The 19,602-nt window shown below is 36.8% G+C and overlaps 2 protein-coding genes across 2 annotated transcripts; both read right to left on the bottom strand.

The window, feature by feature from the left end:
• Positions 1-2,923: 2,923 nt before the first annotated feature.
• Positions 2,924-3,439, bottom strand: LOC141822721 (uncharacterized). Its single transcript, XM_074710055.1, has one exon. It carries the CDS (start codon positions 3,361-3,363, stop codon positions 3,157-3,159), a length of 207 nt encoding a protein of 68 aa, XP_074566156.1. The 5' UTR covers positions 3,364-3,439; the 3' UTR covers positions 2,924-3,156.
• A 1,330-nt stretch (positions 3,440-4,769) lies between these two features.
• LOC141823341 (agamous-like MADS-box protein MADS4) lies at positions 4,770-17,181 on the bottom strand. Its single transcript, XM_074710612.1, has 8 exons — positions 16,997-17,181; positions 11,281-11,359; positions 5,882-5,943; positions 5,692-5,791; positions 5,470-5,511; positions 5,335-5,376; positions 5,000-5,145; positions 4,770-4,854 (listed from the first exon to the last, which is right to left on the bottom strand). Exons 1-8 carry the CDS (start codon positions 17,179-17,181, stop codon positions 4,770-4,772), a joined length of 741 nt encoding a protein of 246 aa, XP_074566713.1.
• Positions 17,182-19,602: the final 2,421 nt, after the last annotated feature.

Below are 19,602 nucleotides of genomic sequence, written 5' to 3'. Positions count from 1 at the left end.
TTAATTAAATATAAATAATTATATAATAGAGCATAAGATAAGACTTGATTAGGTTTTTGTTTACATCAAATAGCAGGCGTTAGGGTTCTCATCACTGAAAATATGAGAAAACACAGTGGCGGGATCTTCTTGAGCAGGATAGAAGGACCCTCCCCCTCCCCCACACAGAGGACACACGTTGGGCGGATACCTCGTCTGACACGATGAACACGGTCGGCAGCACTGCTTCAACGTCGCTTCTTCTTCCACCACCTTCGTCGCTTGCACCCTGATCATCTCGTCTTCAGCTTCCTCTTCCTTCTCTTGTCGTCCCGTCGCCTTCAACAATGGCGTCCTCTTCCTTCTCTTGATCTCCTGATAAATTAGCTCCGTCGCCGCTTTCGTCCTTCTTCTTCGCGATCTTCTGAGCGCAGGCTTGGCAGTGCATTTGAAGCTTGAATGAAGCTACAACATTAATCTTTGCCGGCGCAAGGAGCAAAAAGTTTAGAGAAAAGGAGAAGAAGAGATCGAACAGAAAAAAGAGATTAGCGGATTGAGCATTTTGCTTAGGAACCTCTTCTTTCTTGTCTGCTTCTACTTCTTCTTCTTCTTCCTCCTTCTGCTTCTTCTTCAGCTGATCTTTTGCTTTAGGTTTCTTCTTCGCTGGCTGTGGAGGTGGTAGAGGAGTCAGTAGCTGCACTTTTTTGTCAGTTTCCCTCTCGAGATGCTCCACCACCTTCAGAGGACTCGCCGCGGCCTTCTGCCCCTTCACCACCACCTTCTGGGCTCTCCAGTCCGCCGCCACCTCCGCCACTCCTGCCGCCATGGAACATCGATAGTTTTTAGATGTAGGAGATGTTGAAGGTCGAAGCTCATTGTAGAATCGTCGATGTACCTTCGTATCTCTTCAAGATGCATCTGATCTTCCTGGCGCAGCCCTCACAATGCATGGGCACGCTTAGCTCGATCTCCTCCGGAGGCGACGGTGGTTCCTTCGTCCTGTTTTCCTTCTCGCCGTCGCCTTTCTTCTTTTCCTGCTTGCCCCCTTGCTTCTTCGCCTTCTTCCCATTCCCTCCCTTGGGCTTCTCTTCCGCCGGAGGCAGAGGCGCCGACGGCGCCGCCTCTTCCACTTTGTTCTCGCCGTCGCCTTCCTTCTCCCCCTCCCCGCCATTGCCCTCGGGCTCCTCTTCCTCCGAAGGCAGAGGCGGTGACTCCACATTTTTCTCGCTTTCTTCTTCTTCCTCCTCCTCCTCCTCCTCCTCCTTATCATTCCCTTTGGCCTTCTCTTCCTCAGGCGCCGCCGCCGGAATCCTTCTCTCCCCCTCCGGCTTCTCCTCCTCCTGCGTTTTCTGTAAAAATCAATCAAAATTCTTACCGGAACACAAACAGAATCTTCCAAACATTTTAAAAAAAAAAAAAACTCATCAGTTTTGGACCTCCCCCCTCCGACCTCGCCTCTTGGACTTGAACCAGTCGCAAAATGAAACCATTTGGAAGGCGCGCGAAACTCTAAGATCAGACAGGAGCTCCTCCTTCCCTGCACAATCCGACGGAGCTGCGCCGCCGGAGCTACCGCTCTACGCCTGGCGTCTTATCACCCCGGAAAGAAAATCACGCGCCAAGGAGGACGGCTCGAGGTTCTTCCCCTCCTTGAATGGATCGAATCTAGCGTATTTATTGACATTTCCCACCGTATCTGCCTACTCTTTTGCTGTTGTTCTACGAGAAAGAAATGCAATGCATGCTCGATGGCATATCTACTTCGTATCTTATTATATATACTGCAAGATCAGTGTCTTCTAAATTTGGCTGGTTCAATGTATGTTCCTGATTTTCATCAATTCAATTATTATTAAATATATTTAATTATTCATTTAATAGTTTTCTGATCTGAATTTTAAGTTTCATATGTCGATCAATGTTTTTTTAAGTGAGAGAATATATTTCAGTAAAAGATTGAATCCGTTCCTAACAGTTTCACACGATCGATCTCATGAATTCTGATGGAGATAAATTGGCTGCAGTTGGTTACGACGGAAAGATATTATCTCGGCTTCGTCGAGATGTCCACTTCAGCAACTCTGCTCCGCCGTATAAGCAATTCAACTATGGCCCGAAGGTGAATGCTTAGGTGAATATTTAGTGTTTGATATGGTTTAGGTGAATGTTTCTACATTGAGGTGGTTGGATTTGTCTAGTTCAATGTTGCATTCCTAATTTTCATCTATTTGTTTATTATTAATTATTTACTTTATATTAGAGAAATTTTAAAGATTATCTAAATTTTAAAAGGTGACTTTAAAGATGAAATTTAACATTGATGTTTCAAAGTTAATAATATTTATACGCGAGAATTAGGTTCAAATTTGCGTTGGGGGTACCTTTCTCTTAGAGAGATCATGTGCACCTTCGTTAAGTTGTCGACTCTTCTTCTTTCTTCTCGTTTCTTTCATTCTACTTGGAATGCCTCTTTGTGAATTAAGAAGTTGGAATTGAGTATGGATTCGACTTAGAGGTGTTTCTAAGTCATACTTTTCCTTGATGGATCAAGTCTAAATTTATTTTTTTTGAAAAAAATAAAAAAAAACACCCTTTTATTCATATTGTCAAAAAAGGTGTCTCATTTTTTAAAATAATTAAAACAATGTTTCACTACTCAAAACACCTCTATGTGCTTTACTTTTATACAAAACAACTTTAAGATAGTGTTATTTTGATCAAAATTAAATCAAAGTAGCTTCAAGGTGGAGCTTTTGGAAATAGTTTTGACCAAAATTGAGTGCTCCAAGGTGAAGTTATTTTGATCAAACTAACTATAAGATTGAAATTGATTTCTAAAGTAAAAGTGGGAGCCTTATGTTTTTTGTGCCAATGTGTGTCAATGCTAGATCTTATGGCAGAGATCCATATATATCATGATCATGGGCACAGATAGATAGCCATGAGTGATTTTTGAAGTCTTACCATTACATCTCATCATTATCGATCATCATACAAAAAAGTAGCCTTAATTTACATCTATCAAATATGAGCATGAAATATGAGTAGCAACCAATTCACTAACACTATAGTTAAAGGGACATAATTAGAATGCAGCCTTGCTTAGGACTAGAGTGGAGACCTTTGGAAGAAGAAGTATATATACCTGCATGTATGCAGTTTGTGCCCCTTAACTAACTAAACATAGAGATGAACCTTCAAGATGACAAAGAACAACATGAGAAGCAGGCCAAAGATGAGAGCATGAGCCAGAACGGAGACCAAGCTGGTCTTCATGTTCAAGAAGTCGACCGGCCACCGCTTCCCCGGCAGCTGCAGCAGCACCCCAGGGCTCAGGAAGGCAAACAGAGCTGTGGCTATGATAGGTGGAGCCCAGTCCTTCATCCTGATGGCTGAAGCAGAGGAGGACCAACGATATGGGGTTGCCCTTGCTTTGCTTGGCACCTTATACCTCTGGCCTCCTGCTTAATTCAAGTCCCCCAAGGGGCTTTTAGCTGATGATGGTGGAAGGAGGAGGTGAGAAAGATGCTGATAAGGAAAAGGCACCTCGGAATCAGATGCGAAGACACTGATTTTCTGTAAAGAACGTGGAAAAGTTTGTGGAACACTCATGGCCAACCACTTTTCCTCTGTTTTTTATAAGCGGTCGATGCAGATCAATTAGGATTTGCTATGAAGACTAGCACAGGAAGAAGTGGCTTTAAGTCGAGGACATAACTCTACATTTTGTGAATGGAGTCATTAAATTCAACTGTAAAATCTTTAAACAACAATGGTGTTAATATTAAAGGCTACTGAACTACCTAATAATTTTGTGATGGAGTGGAGTGGAGTGACTGAAGGATTTCAGAATTCCTAAATTTCCATAGCATTCAAGAGAAAACATACTTCAACTGTTCCTTATGGGATAGTTATGCGTCTAGTGACAACAAACAAATATTAGTGGACGATATGTTGGAAATTTGAACGGAAATAAAAGGTGGTAGAAGGAAGATAAGCTCCTTTGTGAATGAGAATATAGTTCTACATTGGAAGTTTTAAAGCATAGTTGTTGGTTTATATTGTGTCACAAGCATTAATATTGTAAACAAATGCATAGAGAGAGACTCTCTCTTATGTGTGGGTACGCAGGAGGTGTAAATCTAGGGCTCGGATTGTATTGAACCAAGAGCGACTTGTGTACCAACGCGACCTGCGCATGTTGAATGTCGAACAGGTCAAGGCAATTAAATTTGTCCAAGTGAATGAATCAATATTTTACCACTTGAAAATATTTTCTTTTTGCTCAAATGATAAGTATACAACTAATGAATGCATAAATGCAATTTAGTGATGCATGAACGTATGGATGTAAGTTGAATATATGAACATATGGATGCATGAATGCAATTTAATAGCATGAATACAACTTCAACGTATAGATGAGAAACTCTATATAAGACTCCAAGCCTTGAGCAAAAAGAAAAATCCGAAAAAAGCTAAGCAAATCCATCATCTTTCTCTCTCTGTCAAGTTTATCTATCGGCTTGAGAGAATCCTGTGATAGCGTTCGGGTACTATCTCAGTTAGCCGAGATCTGCCTATGCTTGGTGGTCAGCATGGTAAAGAATTTAAATTAAATTATCAGTTCAAATCATCTCTACAAAATAAGTTAAATTGTCTTGTAATTTTAATTCAGTAAATAATTAATCTCTCCAATAAAAATTGTCCAACACGATAAACCACCGAAATTTGCAGTAGGAACGAAGGTTTACTGACATAGAGATGCAAGTTAGATTTGGCAATTGCTGTCACACAATCCATCCTGACATGTAGTTGCTCACGCTTGACCCAGGTGCTGCTGCAGCCACTGTTGCAATTTGATCAGGATGATAACTGTGACAGAGAGGAAACCAATATGCATGAACTTAAACTATCAAAGGTTTAGAAGTAGATGATCAGCCATTGGTCATACAAAACATCATTTACTCTCAAATTGTGATGTAGAAAGAGATTAAGAAATACATTGTGCATAAGTTACCCGATTTGAAGTGTAGGTTCAGATTCGATCGGTTGAACAATGGGTTGAAAGAATCCATCGCCCTGCGGCTCAGTTGGTGGATGGCCATAAGGTACACCATGAGTACTTGGATCCCACAGTTGCTGATTGGCTTTGCTTTCGTCCAACTGGGTTTCACATATACATGAAAACCATGGCAAGTTTCTCTCAGTATGATTCATATCATTATGTAGCTATTAGTAATCTTCTCATTAGAGTCTACGCTAATACAATACAAAATCAATAAGATTGTGTTTTTGGACAATCATATGAGTATCTTATATAATGTCGATAAGATTGTGTAACAAGATACTTACTCTTCTCTTCAAAGCCTTGTTAGCTTCGCAAAGCATCTGCTCCTGTCATGACCAACAATCTTGTTACTAATTGACATGTAACATAGGAATTAACTATATTATCTAGAGCAACTTGCATATTTTGCTAATTATCACCCGTTTTTGGAGATCTGTGAGTTGATCAAGCATGAACTGTGTCTGCAAACAGAAGTTGAGTGTTAACTATATGTTTCAATATATCCAAAAACTCATCATGGATAATAACTACAAAGAATTCACAAAAATATATAAATCAGCAATAGGGAACTAATCATAATCAATGAAAGAATATTGCATATTAGAAAATAATATCTATTTATGCCATAAGGGAGAACTTGCTCTTGTTGATCTTATTTGTCGCAATGATACATCAAGTTGTCGCTCAAGTTGTTCAACTTCCTTGATAGTGAGTGGCCCCAAATCCTCACCTAATAAATTTCTGAAATCAAAGAGATTTTATTGAGAAACAATATTGAAAATGGTAAGACCATATATAATCATGTTCATAACTAAGCTCATAGTATTTCACCTTTGGGATCGTTGCAAAGCTTCAACACGTGCCTTGAGTTTCATATACTCCTGTTGTCTACTCTGTTTGCCAATACAAATATAAGCATGTTATAGATCCAAAAGATAACTAAAAGTTAGGAGATAAGAATAGGATTAACTAAATTCAAGCAAACCTTAAAGATGGTACACTTAAGAACTTGCAATTTTATCCGCCACATAAATTGAAGTCATTTAAGTACTAGTACCTAATTATGATCTACCTACAACTTAAACGTGCATATCTAAGCACACCAATATACAATTCAATAGGTAGCTAATGGATGCTTAAATTTGACACAAAAATTGATACGGGTACTTAAATAAATATACAATAAAAGTATAACAAAAGCATCAAATTAATCTCAAGTAATAAGTAAAAAAATATCCTCATTTGCATTAATATTACCTTAAATAACAATAACTAAAAGAATAATTTAAATTTTATATTTATGTTATATTCCATACCCAACTAGATAAAATATGAACCTAACGCACTTATATTAATATAATTACCTTATTCAACTTAAACATAAGAGATAATTCTCTAACTCTTCGAATCGATTAATCTTAAATTAAGTTGATCAATCTCGGATCCTATGAAATTTTTTCACCGACCACCTAGGATAAATCTGAAAGTGCAAGTGGCGGGCGACCCAATAACCCAACATCCTAGATTTTTCATCCCACTAAAAAGGAATTAATGCCCTACATTGCGTCATAATTGAGAATCAAATCATGCATGTTTGAAAGACGAGACCCTACCATTACATGTAGCCCGAGGGCATGTGTTGTTCATTCATTATAGCAAAAAGGTGGAATCTATAACTGCAGTAGCTCCACACGGTCGGTCCCATGATTATCTGTGAGGAGGTAAATCGAGAAATTGTCGTTGGCCATTATGGAGAAAGACATTTTCTCGACTTCACTTTAGTCGAAATTCGACATGTGTTGTTCATTCATGAAATCTAACCGTGGTTATATAACTAACTAATATTTCTATTTTCCTATTCATTTGACCCACTTGTTATTTTCTAAACATAAGTCCTAATTTACTTATAAATTTGATATATTTAAATAATATAATTATAGAAAATGATCCACGGATAATCTTAATTATCACCACATGCTATAAAATTCTTTTTTAAGAAAACAATAAAAATAATGTAATATATTCTTAAATGCTTTGCGCATTAATCTAAGTAATGGTTGGGCTAGCTAGGATGGAGTGCAACTTGAGGTAAAGATGAATTAGAAAAATTAAACAGCAAAAGGGCAACTATATTTGTATACTCTAACGTGATAAGTTTATTTTCAGTGATTTTATCCGTTGTAATAATTTTTAATTGATAGTTAATTCCTCAATCTACGTGTGATTAACAGGGTATTATTGAACCAAGACATATTAAGGATTAAACAGAAAAACAATAGTTATGCTACCCTTGGTCATTCATTCATTTATCTTGGTCATTCATTCATTTATTTATTTTGAAACCCTAAAGCAAGAAATATGAAAGTAAACATAACAAAGACTATATATATCTCTATACGATTTGTGTGACATTAAAAAAATATAAATTGCTCGAGAAATAACTAGGTCCCTAACCTTAAATACATAAACATTAACTCGAATGTTTATGAAATCAATAAAGGATATAAAATTAACTAATTGATATGATTTAATAGATAATTAATTAAACTCAATTAATTTAATTAATTATGCCTATATATTTAATTGATTAAATTTCAAAAAATGATTATTTTAATTGAATAAAAAATATTTTACCTGTCTTTTTTACCCTTAAAAGAAAATCCTTCATTTTTGTAAAATAAACTTGATTTCTTTGGCTTAAGTTAGGCCGTTCTTAAATTGTAATGTTTCCTCTTAAATTCTTTTCACTCTCTAAAGAGTTTTAAGGTTTTGAAAGTTCTGTCGTCACCGGTAACTCCGGGAGTACGCAAACTGATACGGATCGTCAAGGCTAGTGTTCAACATTATCTCCGTAAACGATATTGCTCCGCTACGGTGCTAACGGATAGCAGCAATTCGTTCCCAAGATACAACGACGAACGTCTCAGAATAGTAGCACTCCAAATTTTGAGACCAACGAACCTTCTCGTAGACTTTTTAGACTCCTAATGCACTAGATGAGATGAATGCACAAGGAAAAGACGAATCAAAATTTCCAATCTGGAGGGATCTATTTATACCAAATGAAGAGGTTGAATGCCCTTTGGGTGAGAGGATGTGTTCTTTGGACTGGATCGATCTGGATCGTCCAATCTGAAGGGTTGTAACCCTTCACATAGCCCACTTTAATCTCATCTATCAGATCTGAAAGGTTGTGACCCTCAGATCTGTTAGTCCGGATGGAATTAAAATATCTCCACAATGGCATGATATTGTCCACTTTGGGCCTAAACCCTCATGGTTTTGTTCTTGGACTCTCCCAAAAATGTCTCATGCCAATGGAGATACTTTCCATCCTTTTAACCCCAATGGAGATACTTTCCATCCTTTTAACCCCATGATCTTTTCCATGTGCTTTAGATGTGAAACTATGTTTGCACCCTTGCAACCCAACAATCCCCCCTCAAACGGAAAACCTCCGTTTGATGTCTGAATCCTCGACCCACCAGAACTTTTTCACCTAGCCGCAACTAGGACTTTTTGCCCCTCGGTCCACCCGACCTACTAGGACTTTCACCTAGTCGCAACTAGGACTTTTTACCCCTCGGTCCACCCGACCTACTAGGACTTCTCACCTGGTGTCTGATCCTCTTGATTCAGACACGGGAGCACCCACTTCCTTTGTTTTAAAGTTCAAAGCACATGGCTAGATCTGGATCATGGCTCATCCGGCGGTTAGTCTGGTGAAGAGCGAGACGAGCGGTCTCGCTCTGATACCACTTGTTAGTCCGGATAGAATTAAAATATCTCCACAATGGCATGATATTGTCCACTTTGGACCTAAGCCCTCATGGTTTTGTTCTTGGGCTCTCCCCAAAAGGTCTCATGCCAATGGAGATACTTCACATCCTTTTAACCCCATGATCTTTTCCATGTGCTTTAGATGTGGGACTATGTTTGCACCCTTACAACCCAACAAGATCTCTCATCTTGTCATCAGCCATCGGATCTGGATCTAATGATCCATTCGATCTAACGCTTCAGATCAAGTCTCATCCCAAGCGGTCAGTTCGTGACTCTTCGCGATCCAACGCTCTAGATCGCATCACAAGCGATCCATCACACCTCTTTGATCAACGGTTGCCATCCGTTCGCCCAATCAACAGTCCAGTCATCTCTTCTTGCCCACGTGGATGCCACATAGGCATTGCCACATCATATACAAGCCTGACACGTCACCCGAGTGTCACGTAGACACTGCAATGTCATCTGGAGCATAAATTTAAGCTCCTCAATGCTCTTCGCGACGACGCGTACGTGCGAAGTGCAAAGTGCGCCTACAAAGCGCTCATTGCGTGCGCGCGTGGCGGGTGGCGGGCTCACAGGTGCGAGCACCTGTTCTTTTTGTGTTAACTTCATTAACACAGCATCATTAATAAAGAAAGAAAATATATCAAAAATTTTCAATATGAGACTATTCTCCCATGCATTTCCTTATATATAACATTAATGAATAATTAATGTTATTCGGGTCGACTTTAAACAATTAATTTATCATTCACCCTTAATCGGTTTTGAGCAAATTAATAGTCTAAATCTATCTACGCGAAACGTAGATTTCGATTTTGAAGTCAATTACTACTTTCATCAATTGATGGTATTTCAATTTTTCTATAAAACTGTATTGGTCTATTAATGCTCCAATATCCAACAAGTTCATCAAAATTTAAAGTCAGAGTGTTTCTATTTCAAATTATAGATAATTGTAGCTTGGAAGACTATTACCAAGCATTTGAAGAGGTAATGCCTTGACCTTAAATTCTCTCATCCAAAAAGATAAGTTGACCTAATTAAAAGGATATATCAATTAATATTTACAGAGGTGATTTAATGACCAACATTATTAAATTGATGTGATTCAATGATCGATATTATTAAGTTGATAGCTGACAATATTAAATTGATGGCGATATTACTGGAAGAGATACTTCTACCATTCAAAGAGGTACCTCGACAATTGTAGGAGTGTTTCAAGAAATTAAAGAGGATATGATCCACATCCCTATGCTGACATTCCACATGTTCAAGCTATTAGCTTGTCTCTGTCATAAGTTGACTAATTAAACATAAACTTATTAAATTAATCTCATGAATTGAGAGAAATTTTATTAAGTCAATTAAGTATTCTCAAATTATTAAATTAATTAACAGGGGAATAATTGGAGGTAATAATTTTATAGCCTCTTTACAATTTTTCTATATAAAAAATCATATGAGGTGTTAATCCACATGCTATGATTGTCACCTGATGGATTCAACTTTAATCTAAGCACAAAAGTAGAATTCAACTTTTGGATATGAGAAAGTCTTGCTATAAAAGTGAGAGGAAGTAGTTATATAATCTTTTACCTCAATTATTTTATATTCATTCAAGAATATCAGTGAAATAAATGACAATCCATTATTCTTATTTTTTATAAGCTTTGTGGAAATAAATAAAATAGTGATATGATACTTTAGTTGTAAAATGTGAGTGCCTTTATGTTAATGGTATATATGAGTGTCATAAGTGTCTTTATGTCCTAGAGTTGTGGGCGTTTAAGATATCATTGACAGCAAAAAAATTTTGAAGTTTGAATTAGTTATTCTCATTTGGATTAATCATATAGTTAGATATTCATAATGTAATTAATTAAATTATGAATATAGTTAAGCATAACGTAATGTAATTATATAGTTAAGAATATAAACTATTAATATTAACTTTTGTATAATACAAATATTGTTTGATTTACTATTTAGTAGTTTAGGAAATATAAATAGAATGCTTATTTGATTATAAAATATCACAATTTTTAAAAATATTTTTGTAGATACATACACAATTGTTTAAAGCATGAAAGTTTGATATTCATTACATATATAGTACTTATAGTTATTATATATATAATTGAATGAGAACTTGTTGAGTTTTAAATACTTTTCATAGTAATTATTTGTCAAGGAGAAAATAGAAAATAAAGGGTTTTTTGGCCAGTATGATTAAGGGCAAGAACCCACAATCAATATTTTACTTTCAAAATCTAGATAGATACTATTAAAAATAAATTGAAATAATACTAATTACTTGAATTATAATATTCTTATTAAATTATAGTTTTGTACTCCTCTAGATGGTAAAGAAAACATATATAGAGAACAATTAGTACGTAAATAAACAGTTCAATAAAACTTATAATGCCTCTATTTACTTGAATCTCCCTTGATGTTGTATTTGCCTCAGGTGCCCCATAATTACATTTTTGATATCTCTCCAATGTCTTCAACATACTACAAAAAGTAATAAAATAATTCCATTAATTATAATATTAAATAATATGAAAATATCATTACAAATTACATAAATTATTCTAAATCAAACATAAGTGCTGTTTTTCTTTCATGGTACCAAAAACTTTATCGAATTTAAAAGAAACAATACCATTAATTGCACTTTCTTGCATATTTTGGGTTATAATTCGATGTATCTAGTTCATCCCATCCCAACACAGTATTTAAATTAATTTTATTCAGTATAAACAATCTGCAAGGCATCAATTACTAATTACCAATTTGAATTATATTGAGCTTGCAAAATTCTTTATTGCATGAACAATAGATAACAATCCCTCAACAGACTAATAATATTAACTATAAGGGGGCGATTGGGGGTTATCATTGATAACCTTAGTTATCTATCCAAGGTTATCAATGATAACTTTATTTGGTTTAGGTTATGATCAATTTCCAAGTAATGCAACATCACCGTCGTATCAGCAAATGAGTTATATTCTATAAATATGATTATCTTGGTAACTTAAGTTTTTTATAATTTTGAAAGTTAATAAAAAAAAATTGTCATGATTACTCTCCGATTTTAAAATTGAAATGTATCATAAAACTTAATTGAAACTAAGTTAATTAATTCAATAAACTTTAATTTAAATACTTATAAATTTAAAAAAAGATAATTTATTTTAAATTAAAAAATAAAATTAATAAAATATATTTATTAATTTAATGAATTATTTTATTAAAATAATTATGTTAATGAATTATTTTATTAAAATATATAAAAATTTATTTTAAATTAAAAAATAAAATTAATAAATTATATTTATTAATTTAATAAATATATATATATTTATTTTATATTTAAAAAAATAAAATTATCAAATTACATTTATTAATTTAAGGAATTATATTATTAAAATAATTATTTTATTAAAAATATATAAATTTATTTTAAACTCAAAAATTTATAAATAAATTATATTTATTTTTTAAATATTATCAATTTATTATCATCATTAATATTATTAATTTAATTTAATATATTCTTTAAAAATTAAATTAAGAATAATAAAATAAATATTAATTTAGTTATATTTTATTCTCTACAAATAAATAAATTGAATCAAACAGCATTAGATGTTTTATAATCTCATAACTTTACACAAAACTTTGATTGTGTAAGAGTAGTGCTTAAGATATGTGAAATATTTTCTATAAAAAAATGATGAAATCAAGCTTCCATTACAAAAAATAATCTAGCAATAATTAACATATATGTGCAACTGAATCCTTCATGATCGATCCAATAAATTGGTTCCTGTGCATGAGCCGATATTGCATCAATTTTAAGGTACTATCAAGCTAATTAAGATGAATGCTCTGTTGAAATATCTATTCCTTTATGAATTAATTTCTTGGATGACAGAAGCAATATTCACAAAATGCCCTCTTAAGATTCTTCATCAATTTCAAATATGGATTCGTTAAACAACTGCATCTAACAACACGAGACATGCATTCATCATCTTTATGATGATCTTACATTGTAATGCTGAAAAGGATAAAGAAATTTAGATAGAATAGCGATTATCCTGCAGATTGTATCGATTTTGTTGATCAATTATGAATGTTAAAAATCAATCTTCTAAAATCTATTAATTCAGAAGAATACCAAGAAATAGAAAAATACATGGTACTACTAAAAATATTATTGGTCCACAAAAAAATCTCTAAACATCAACTAAATAATTATTTAAATAGATCTAAAATCCTAAAATACAAAGAAAAAAAATTCTAATAGAAAAGGAAAAATAAATCTTAATGAACTCAGAATCTTATAAATCCTAAATGGATTTAAAATCTAAAAATAAAAAAAATAGAAATTATCAAAAATACTCTAAATATAAAAAAACTCTAAAATTATCAAAAATAATAATAAAAATCTTTAGATCCTCCTACATCACTTGAATTGAAAAAAATTTATTTTCTAATTTAGAGTAGTGTCAAATGGTTACCCAAGCAGAAAATCATGTGGCACTAAATTAGTAAAATCTATTAACAATTGTTAGATTGATTAGTGTTGTCCTTGTAAGAGATATTTCTACTCCCATGATTGTGATGGCGGATTCATGTGCTGCCTTCCATCCAAGTGACTCAGTAGCCTTCGTTGTTGATTGGATGAAGCTGTGAGAACAAGCATCTGGTGATGATGAGTTGTCATTCCGGTCAAAATAATGTCTAAAAGATGAAGAAGCTGAAGATAGGTTTCATTCCGCATTTTGAAAAGTCAATTTCAACAGGAATAAAAGTGTAGAGGTGTCCTCATCCCCAAGACGATTGAGATCCAAATTCCACACCTCAATTTTTGAACCAACTTGGACACAATGAATCCAAACATTCAAGACCTGGTCCAGACCTTTTATTATTCTCTTCATTGGCCTTTGTTCTCACACCTTTCAAGAGCCATCATAACATTATTGACAGATTCCTCTTGAGTAGATAACCAAGGATCATTAATATCATTAGGAATGCTAGCATTGACAGAATGATCTTGAAAAGTAATACTGAGATCTGCAGTTGGCATGGACTCCTCGATTTTTATCAAATGCTTGTCCGACCCATAGTCAACAATCCAATCCACTTGCTGATATTCCATTACCTTTGATGCAGAAGAATCAGTATTGAAAGAATCCAATTTGGATGAGATAGTAGTAGGTTCTATAGATAGCAGTAGGTTCTATAGAAACTAGAGATGTTTTTTTATTGGGAAATTGATTGTCTACACCCTTACTAAAACTCCATCCTTTGAACTAGTTGATTTCATATCTTGGTCTTTCTCTTTGCATTGAACAAAACCGAAGGATGAAAGTTCTTCCTCATCAACTTTTCCACCAATGGTGCCTTTGTTAGGGGAATTATCAAAACTTGCAACACACCATCATCAATTTCATCGACAACTTCATCCACCTCATGGTTGTCATAAATTGGATCATTACTTGTCACGATCTTGCCTTTCATGAATTTTGTGAGGATGGCTAGACAGAACACAAATCCTAAGGGCGAGCTGGCCAACGATTTTGATTGCCTCTAATCATTGGCTTTTAATTCTATGACATTTTACTAACTAGGGCACGTTAGAAACTTGCATCCTACCTCCAAGTATGAAGTTGTTGAGATGGAGATTGAGTGTATGCAAAAGAAAGAAAATGACTTTTCATCTTATTTTTCATTTTTCCCAATCAGTAATCTTAACTTGCCTTGTTTGTCTCGTAAGCGTCGCAATTACTCTGACCATGCCAATGCTTGCCCTTTGAGTTTGATTGCAACCAGTTTGACTTTCACACGATCAGGTAATTCCTCATAATAAAAAATTCTCTCCACTTTATTAAGCCAATCAACGAATCATTCATCTTGAAACGTACCAGAAAACTTGAGAAGATCAACTGAAAATATGATATCTCCATACTGTTCCTGTTGACTACGACTTTTGCGATTGTGAACGGATTTTAAAAATTGAAATCAGAATTAGGATAAGGAACCTTACAACCTTCAAGATCTTGCACTGTCAGACACTGAGTTAATTTTGTGATTTTTCTCTGTATATCAAGAATCTTGTTTTAGGTGTTCCGATCACGGTGCGAGACTTCCTCAGCTAGAACATGTATGTCACGATCACGATCATGACCACGATGACCATCTATCGGATCTGATAAATTCTGGTACCAACTGACGTTGAACGAGATAGTGATTATTTTGCAGGTTGTATCGATTTCGTTGATCGACTGCGAATGTCAAAAATCAATTTTCTAAAATCTATTAATTCGAAAGAATACCAGGAGATAGAGAAATAAACGTAGGAGTGTCAATTAGGGTGAGTTCGGGTCGAGATGAAATAAAATATTATTAAAAGATTTCAACCCAAACTCGAACTCAACTCGAAACACTACAAGAAACAATAAAAATAGCGACAAAATATTAGCGACGATTTTTATTTTCATTGTTAATGTAAATATTTACGACGAAAAAATAATTTCGTCGCTAAAACAAACGTTTTGCGACGAAAATGATATTTCGTCTCTAAATATTAGTGATGAAAATGATAAAATCGTCGCTAACTCTAGTTTATTATTTTGTTTGCGGCGAAAATTGGTTTTCGTCGCTAACATTTAGCGACGAAAAGGCTATTTCGTCGCTAAGATTTAATGTTTGCGACGAAAAGGCTTTTCGCCGCTAACCTACGACTAAAATCCCTAACCCCCCGCTATCCTCATCTCCGCGCAACTCCTCCTAACCTGGCCGCGATCCTCATCTCCGCACGCGACTCCCTTCTTTCTCCGACGCCTCCGCCGTCCGCCCGTCCGCCGTCCGCCTTTTGCAGGTGCTCCTCCTCCGATCCTCATCTCCGCGCACCTACGACTAAGAAAACCCTAGTCCGCATCCTCATCTCCAAATGGTTCACAAGCCTGGAAACAAAATATGACAAAATGTGGAGAAGACTAGACGTTATTAAGATATAAAAAAGACTTATTGACCTCAAGCACAAGGCTACGGAACGAAAGACCATAACAAAAGTCTCCATAAATAAAGTAAACAACGTTCCATAATAAATGAAATTGCAGATCCATCCAAACATGCATGCAAGGTTTATCGTGGAAATTGGAATAGAAAGACAAACTATATATAGTTTGCAGGAAAACTTTTGTCTTAGACTGATTGATATAAGATTGTTTCTTAAGGAAGAAGCTAGAACCCAGAGTGGTTTTCCAAGAATGACAGATATGACGGGCCTTACCAGCCTTTGAATTAAATATACTTCCTTGGTTGACATCTGAAAGAAGATAAGATATATATCCCCTTCCATTCAGCCTGATATATGATGGTCAGTCGGCCGAGGATAATGAGACGGATATATAGGAACCTTGGGATTCTATCTACCGACGATTTAACTTTTCTCTTCGACAACCATGGCGAAAGAAAAGTGTAATTAACTAGTGTTTTCTTATTAAAAAAATGAGAAAATAGACAAACGATCTAAGGGATAGATCTTAACCCTTAGCCATTAGTACTGTGACTAAATTTCAAGTTCCCGTTACCCTCACAGCTCCGGAGTAAGGGCATTGATGAATAAGGCAGGTGGGGAAACCTACTTTTGTGACTATCTTCTAATTCCCAACTTCATAAGGCTTCACACTAAGAAAAAAAACTGACTTAGTTCGATCAAAATGTGGTTATAATATTCATGAACAAAATAAAAAAAAACCCTATAAAAAACAAAAGAAAAAAAAGTGAATAGGCGGGTTTGAAATTTTGTTAAATTCCTGAGTTTGTGAAAACAGAAATTTCGGCGTGACATTTGGATGTCTGAACCATTGCATCGTAACCATTCAGATCTATTAAGTTCCAAGGACAAAATAACTAGAACTAAATCTGAAAACAGAGCCTCTCTTTGCACCATGTCGTGATATTCCTCAAAAGATCCAGTCAAGTTTCCCACTAATTTCTTTCACGAAACCGGAAATCCAGCAGATCATATATAAGTCGAAGATTGAAAACAGATCAAAGAGAAATTTGCCACACAAGTGCACAACCAAAAAGAGAAGAACGATCCTACACGAAATCTTTCTGGTCAGGTACCTCGATCTGCTGGAGAACTCATAGAGCTTCCCGCGGTTGGAGAAGATGATGAGGGCGACTTCGGCATCGCACAGAACGGAAAGCTCGTAGGCCTTTTTGAGCAGCCCGTTTCTCCGCTTGGCGAAGGTTACCTGCCGGTTGATCTTGTTCTCGATCCGCTTCAGCTCCACTCTTCCCCTCCCCATGTCCTCCCTCACCAGATCAACGACGCCAAAGAGCACAAACCAGAGAAAGCTTTTCGCCCTTACGAAGCGAAGGAACCAAACCCAACTTGCTATTTATAGGAAAGAGGAAGCCGAAAGCCACCCCTCATCGCTCTTTTAACCCTCGGAAACTCCACATCCCTGCTCGTCCGCACGGTAATATCCGTGCGGTCGAGTTACAATCAGTGATATGAGTTGGGCGGTAGCTTTCAACGTCGGATGTGAGCCTCGTACGGGCACATTTATGCGCCGACGCGCAGAATAGCTTGCAGGATGAGTTGGCTCACTGACACAGAGCGGTGGCAGTGGCAGGGAATTGAAGGCGTTGGTTGGTACGAAGCTGCTTACGTGGCTGGATCACATGAGGCACACAACCTCGTACCGGTCCGTTATCGCTGAAAGGAAGGAAGGACGTCTTGCGATTGCGCGGAGGAAGATGGTAAATTCTTGGTGCAAGTGAGCTTGCCAAGCCACGCTTACAATTCTAATGAGAAAAATTATCACAAATAACTTTAATTATTAAATGAATGCAAATCCTGAAAGCGTTGTCTTACTTTCATCTTAAAGACCCTCAAGTTTGGGTTGGCGCGATGACTCAATCCAAGGTACTTCTAAAGGAGAATTATCTAATTAAACAAAAGACATAATAATAATAATTAGAATATATCCATTCTTTATTAATTAATCAATTGATTGAGTCCTTTTAAAAAAATTGATAATCCCAGTAGCCACATCTCTGAGGGTGGTCGGTCCGGTCTCACGGAAGTTTCCCACCGACCATCAGGGTAAATCGGGAAGCGCATACGGCGGCCAATCCGGATGCCCAGCATCCTTTGATTGCGTTCCCCATTTGGAGGAAAATTTCTACAAATACGCCGTAGCTAGGGATCGAACCGCGGGTCCCTGAGTTACAATCCGGATGTCCTACCGTTGCACCGTTGCCCCGGGGACAAACTGTAGTGGGTAAACTTTTTATAGTGACCGACCCCACCGCCGAAACGGCCCCATATCATAAAACCCCCTAAAGGATTTTTTGGAGGCACGGTACCACTAGGTTGATAAGAGCATACTGCCGAAACAGCACTTTAGCCGAGCTAACACATGAATCGCACAACACCTCAGTCAACAAATATATGTTGCTAAGAGGATTCGAACTCGAAACCTCAAGCAACAGATGTCTCCATGCTTACCACTTGGGATAAGACACTTCAACAAATTCATTATATATTGTACCATTGACATAGGATTTAATGACTAAGTTTATTATTCCTCTATTATTTATCTCTTCCGTATTCCTTGCAATTATATTCGACTCAACTTAGTCTCTCAAGTACTATATCTCCCGAACTTCCTGATTCGATAATTCTATCCTCACTTCTATCAACTCATGTGCTCCTATGTGCTATTGCAAAAGAAATTTTCAAAAGCAAATCAAATTAACTACTCACGAGTGTAGTAAAGAAAGCATCATGGAACACCTCTTCTATCCATTGGCTCATCGTAATCTAGCTCCATAGAAACACCATTTTCATAGGAATAGGATCGTAAACGAGTTAAATCAAATTAAACTGTATGATATATGTTCCTGTTGAGATGCGCCCTCGGACTGGACGGCTAACCCTCTCTATATCACCTCGCCCAGGACCCGTTTTCTGGGTAGGTCAAGAGCCTGCAAGGAAGAACACGTGAGATGGAGGGCCCGGGATCTTCCCCGGCGCGACCACTCCGATGCTTAAGTTAGTTGGGGAAGAGGAAGAAGTGCTCCGGCCCCCCTTAGAGCAAAAGAGGAAGAAGTGTCCTCCTTCTTTTACGCACACTCCTTCTTCTTTAAAACACTAATCCTTTTAAGGAAGTCCGAAGATTTTGGAATGTCTTGTCTTAGACTTGACACGGAAGGTTCCGTCAATGCTAGGACTGTGTCTTAAAGAATGTCTAGAGGCATGTTGCAAGGCATGGTTCGTTCAGTAAACACGTGGCCTTGTTGACTGGCCAGGAAGGAGTAGTCCCCTCAGACACGTGTCGGGATGGGATAGGAGAGAGAACACGTGGGATCGCCTTAACTAATGAGGGAAGGAGTGGCCTTTGGGAACCAGCGGATGAAGAAAGGGGTACAGCTGTCCCGAGATGGATTCTAGATTGCCACCCCCTGACCTGCTGCACGAGGAGGGAGAACGAGAGGGGGGGGCGATCGAACTATAGCGCACTTCAGTTTGCTCTCCGTAAGAGTGAGCGAGGAGAAGGCGGGCGTGCCCGAACCGAAGCGGACTACAGTTCGTCTCTTAGAGGCGCGAGTGCGGAGGAGGGGGGCGTGCCCGAACCGAAGCGGACTTCGGTTCGGCCCCAGAAGCGCGAGTACGGAGGAGGGGGGCGTGCCCGAACCGAGGCGGACTTCGGTTCGTCCCC

Source organism: Curcuma longa, chromosome 3 (genome assembly GCF_044706935.1).
Source record: "Curcuma longa cultivar G26 ecotype Majalengka, Jawa Barat chromosome 3, ITB_CL_G26_1.1, whole genome shotgun sequence".
Taxonomy (NCBI): domain Eukaryota; kingdom Viridiplantae; phylum Streptophyta; class Magnoliopsida; order Zingiberales; family Zingiberaceae; genus Curcuma; species Curcuma longa.
Note: the sequence above shows the minus strand (reverse complement) of the source record. Positions and strands in the feature narration are given on the sequence as shown.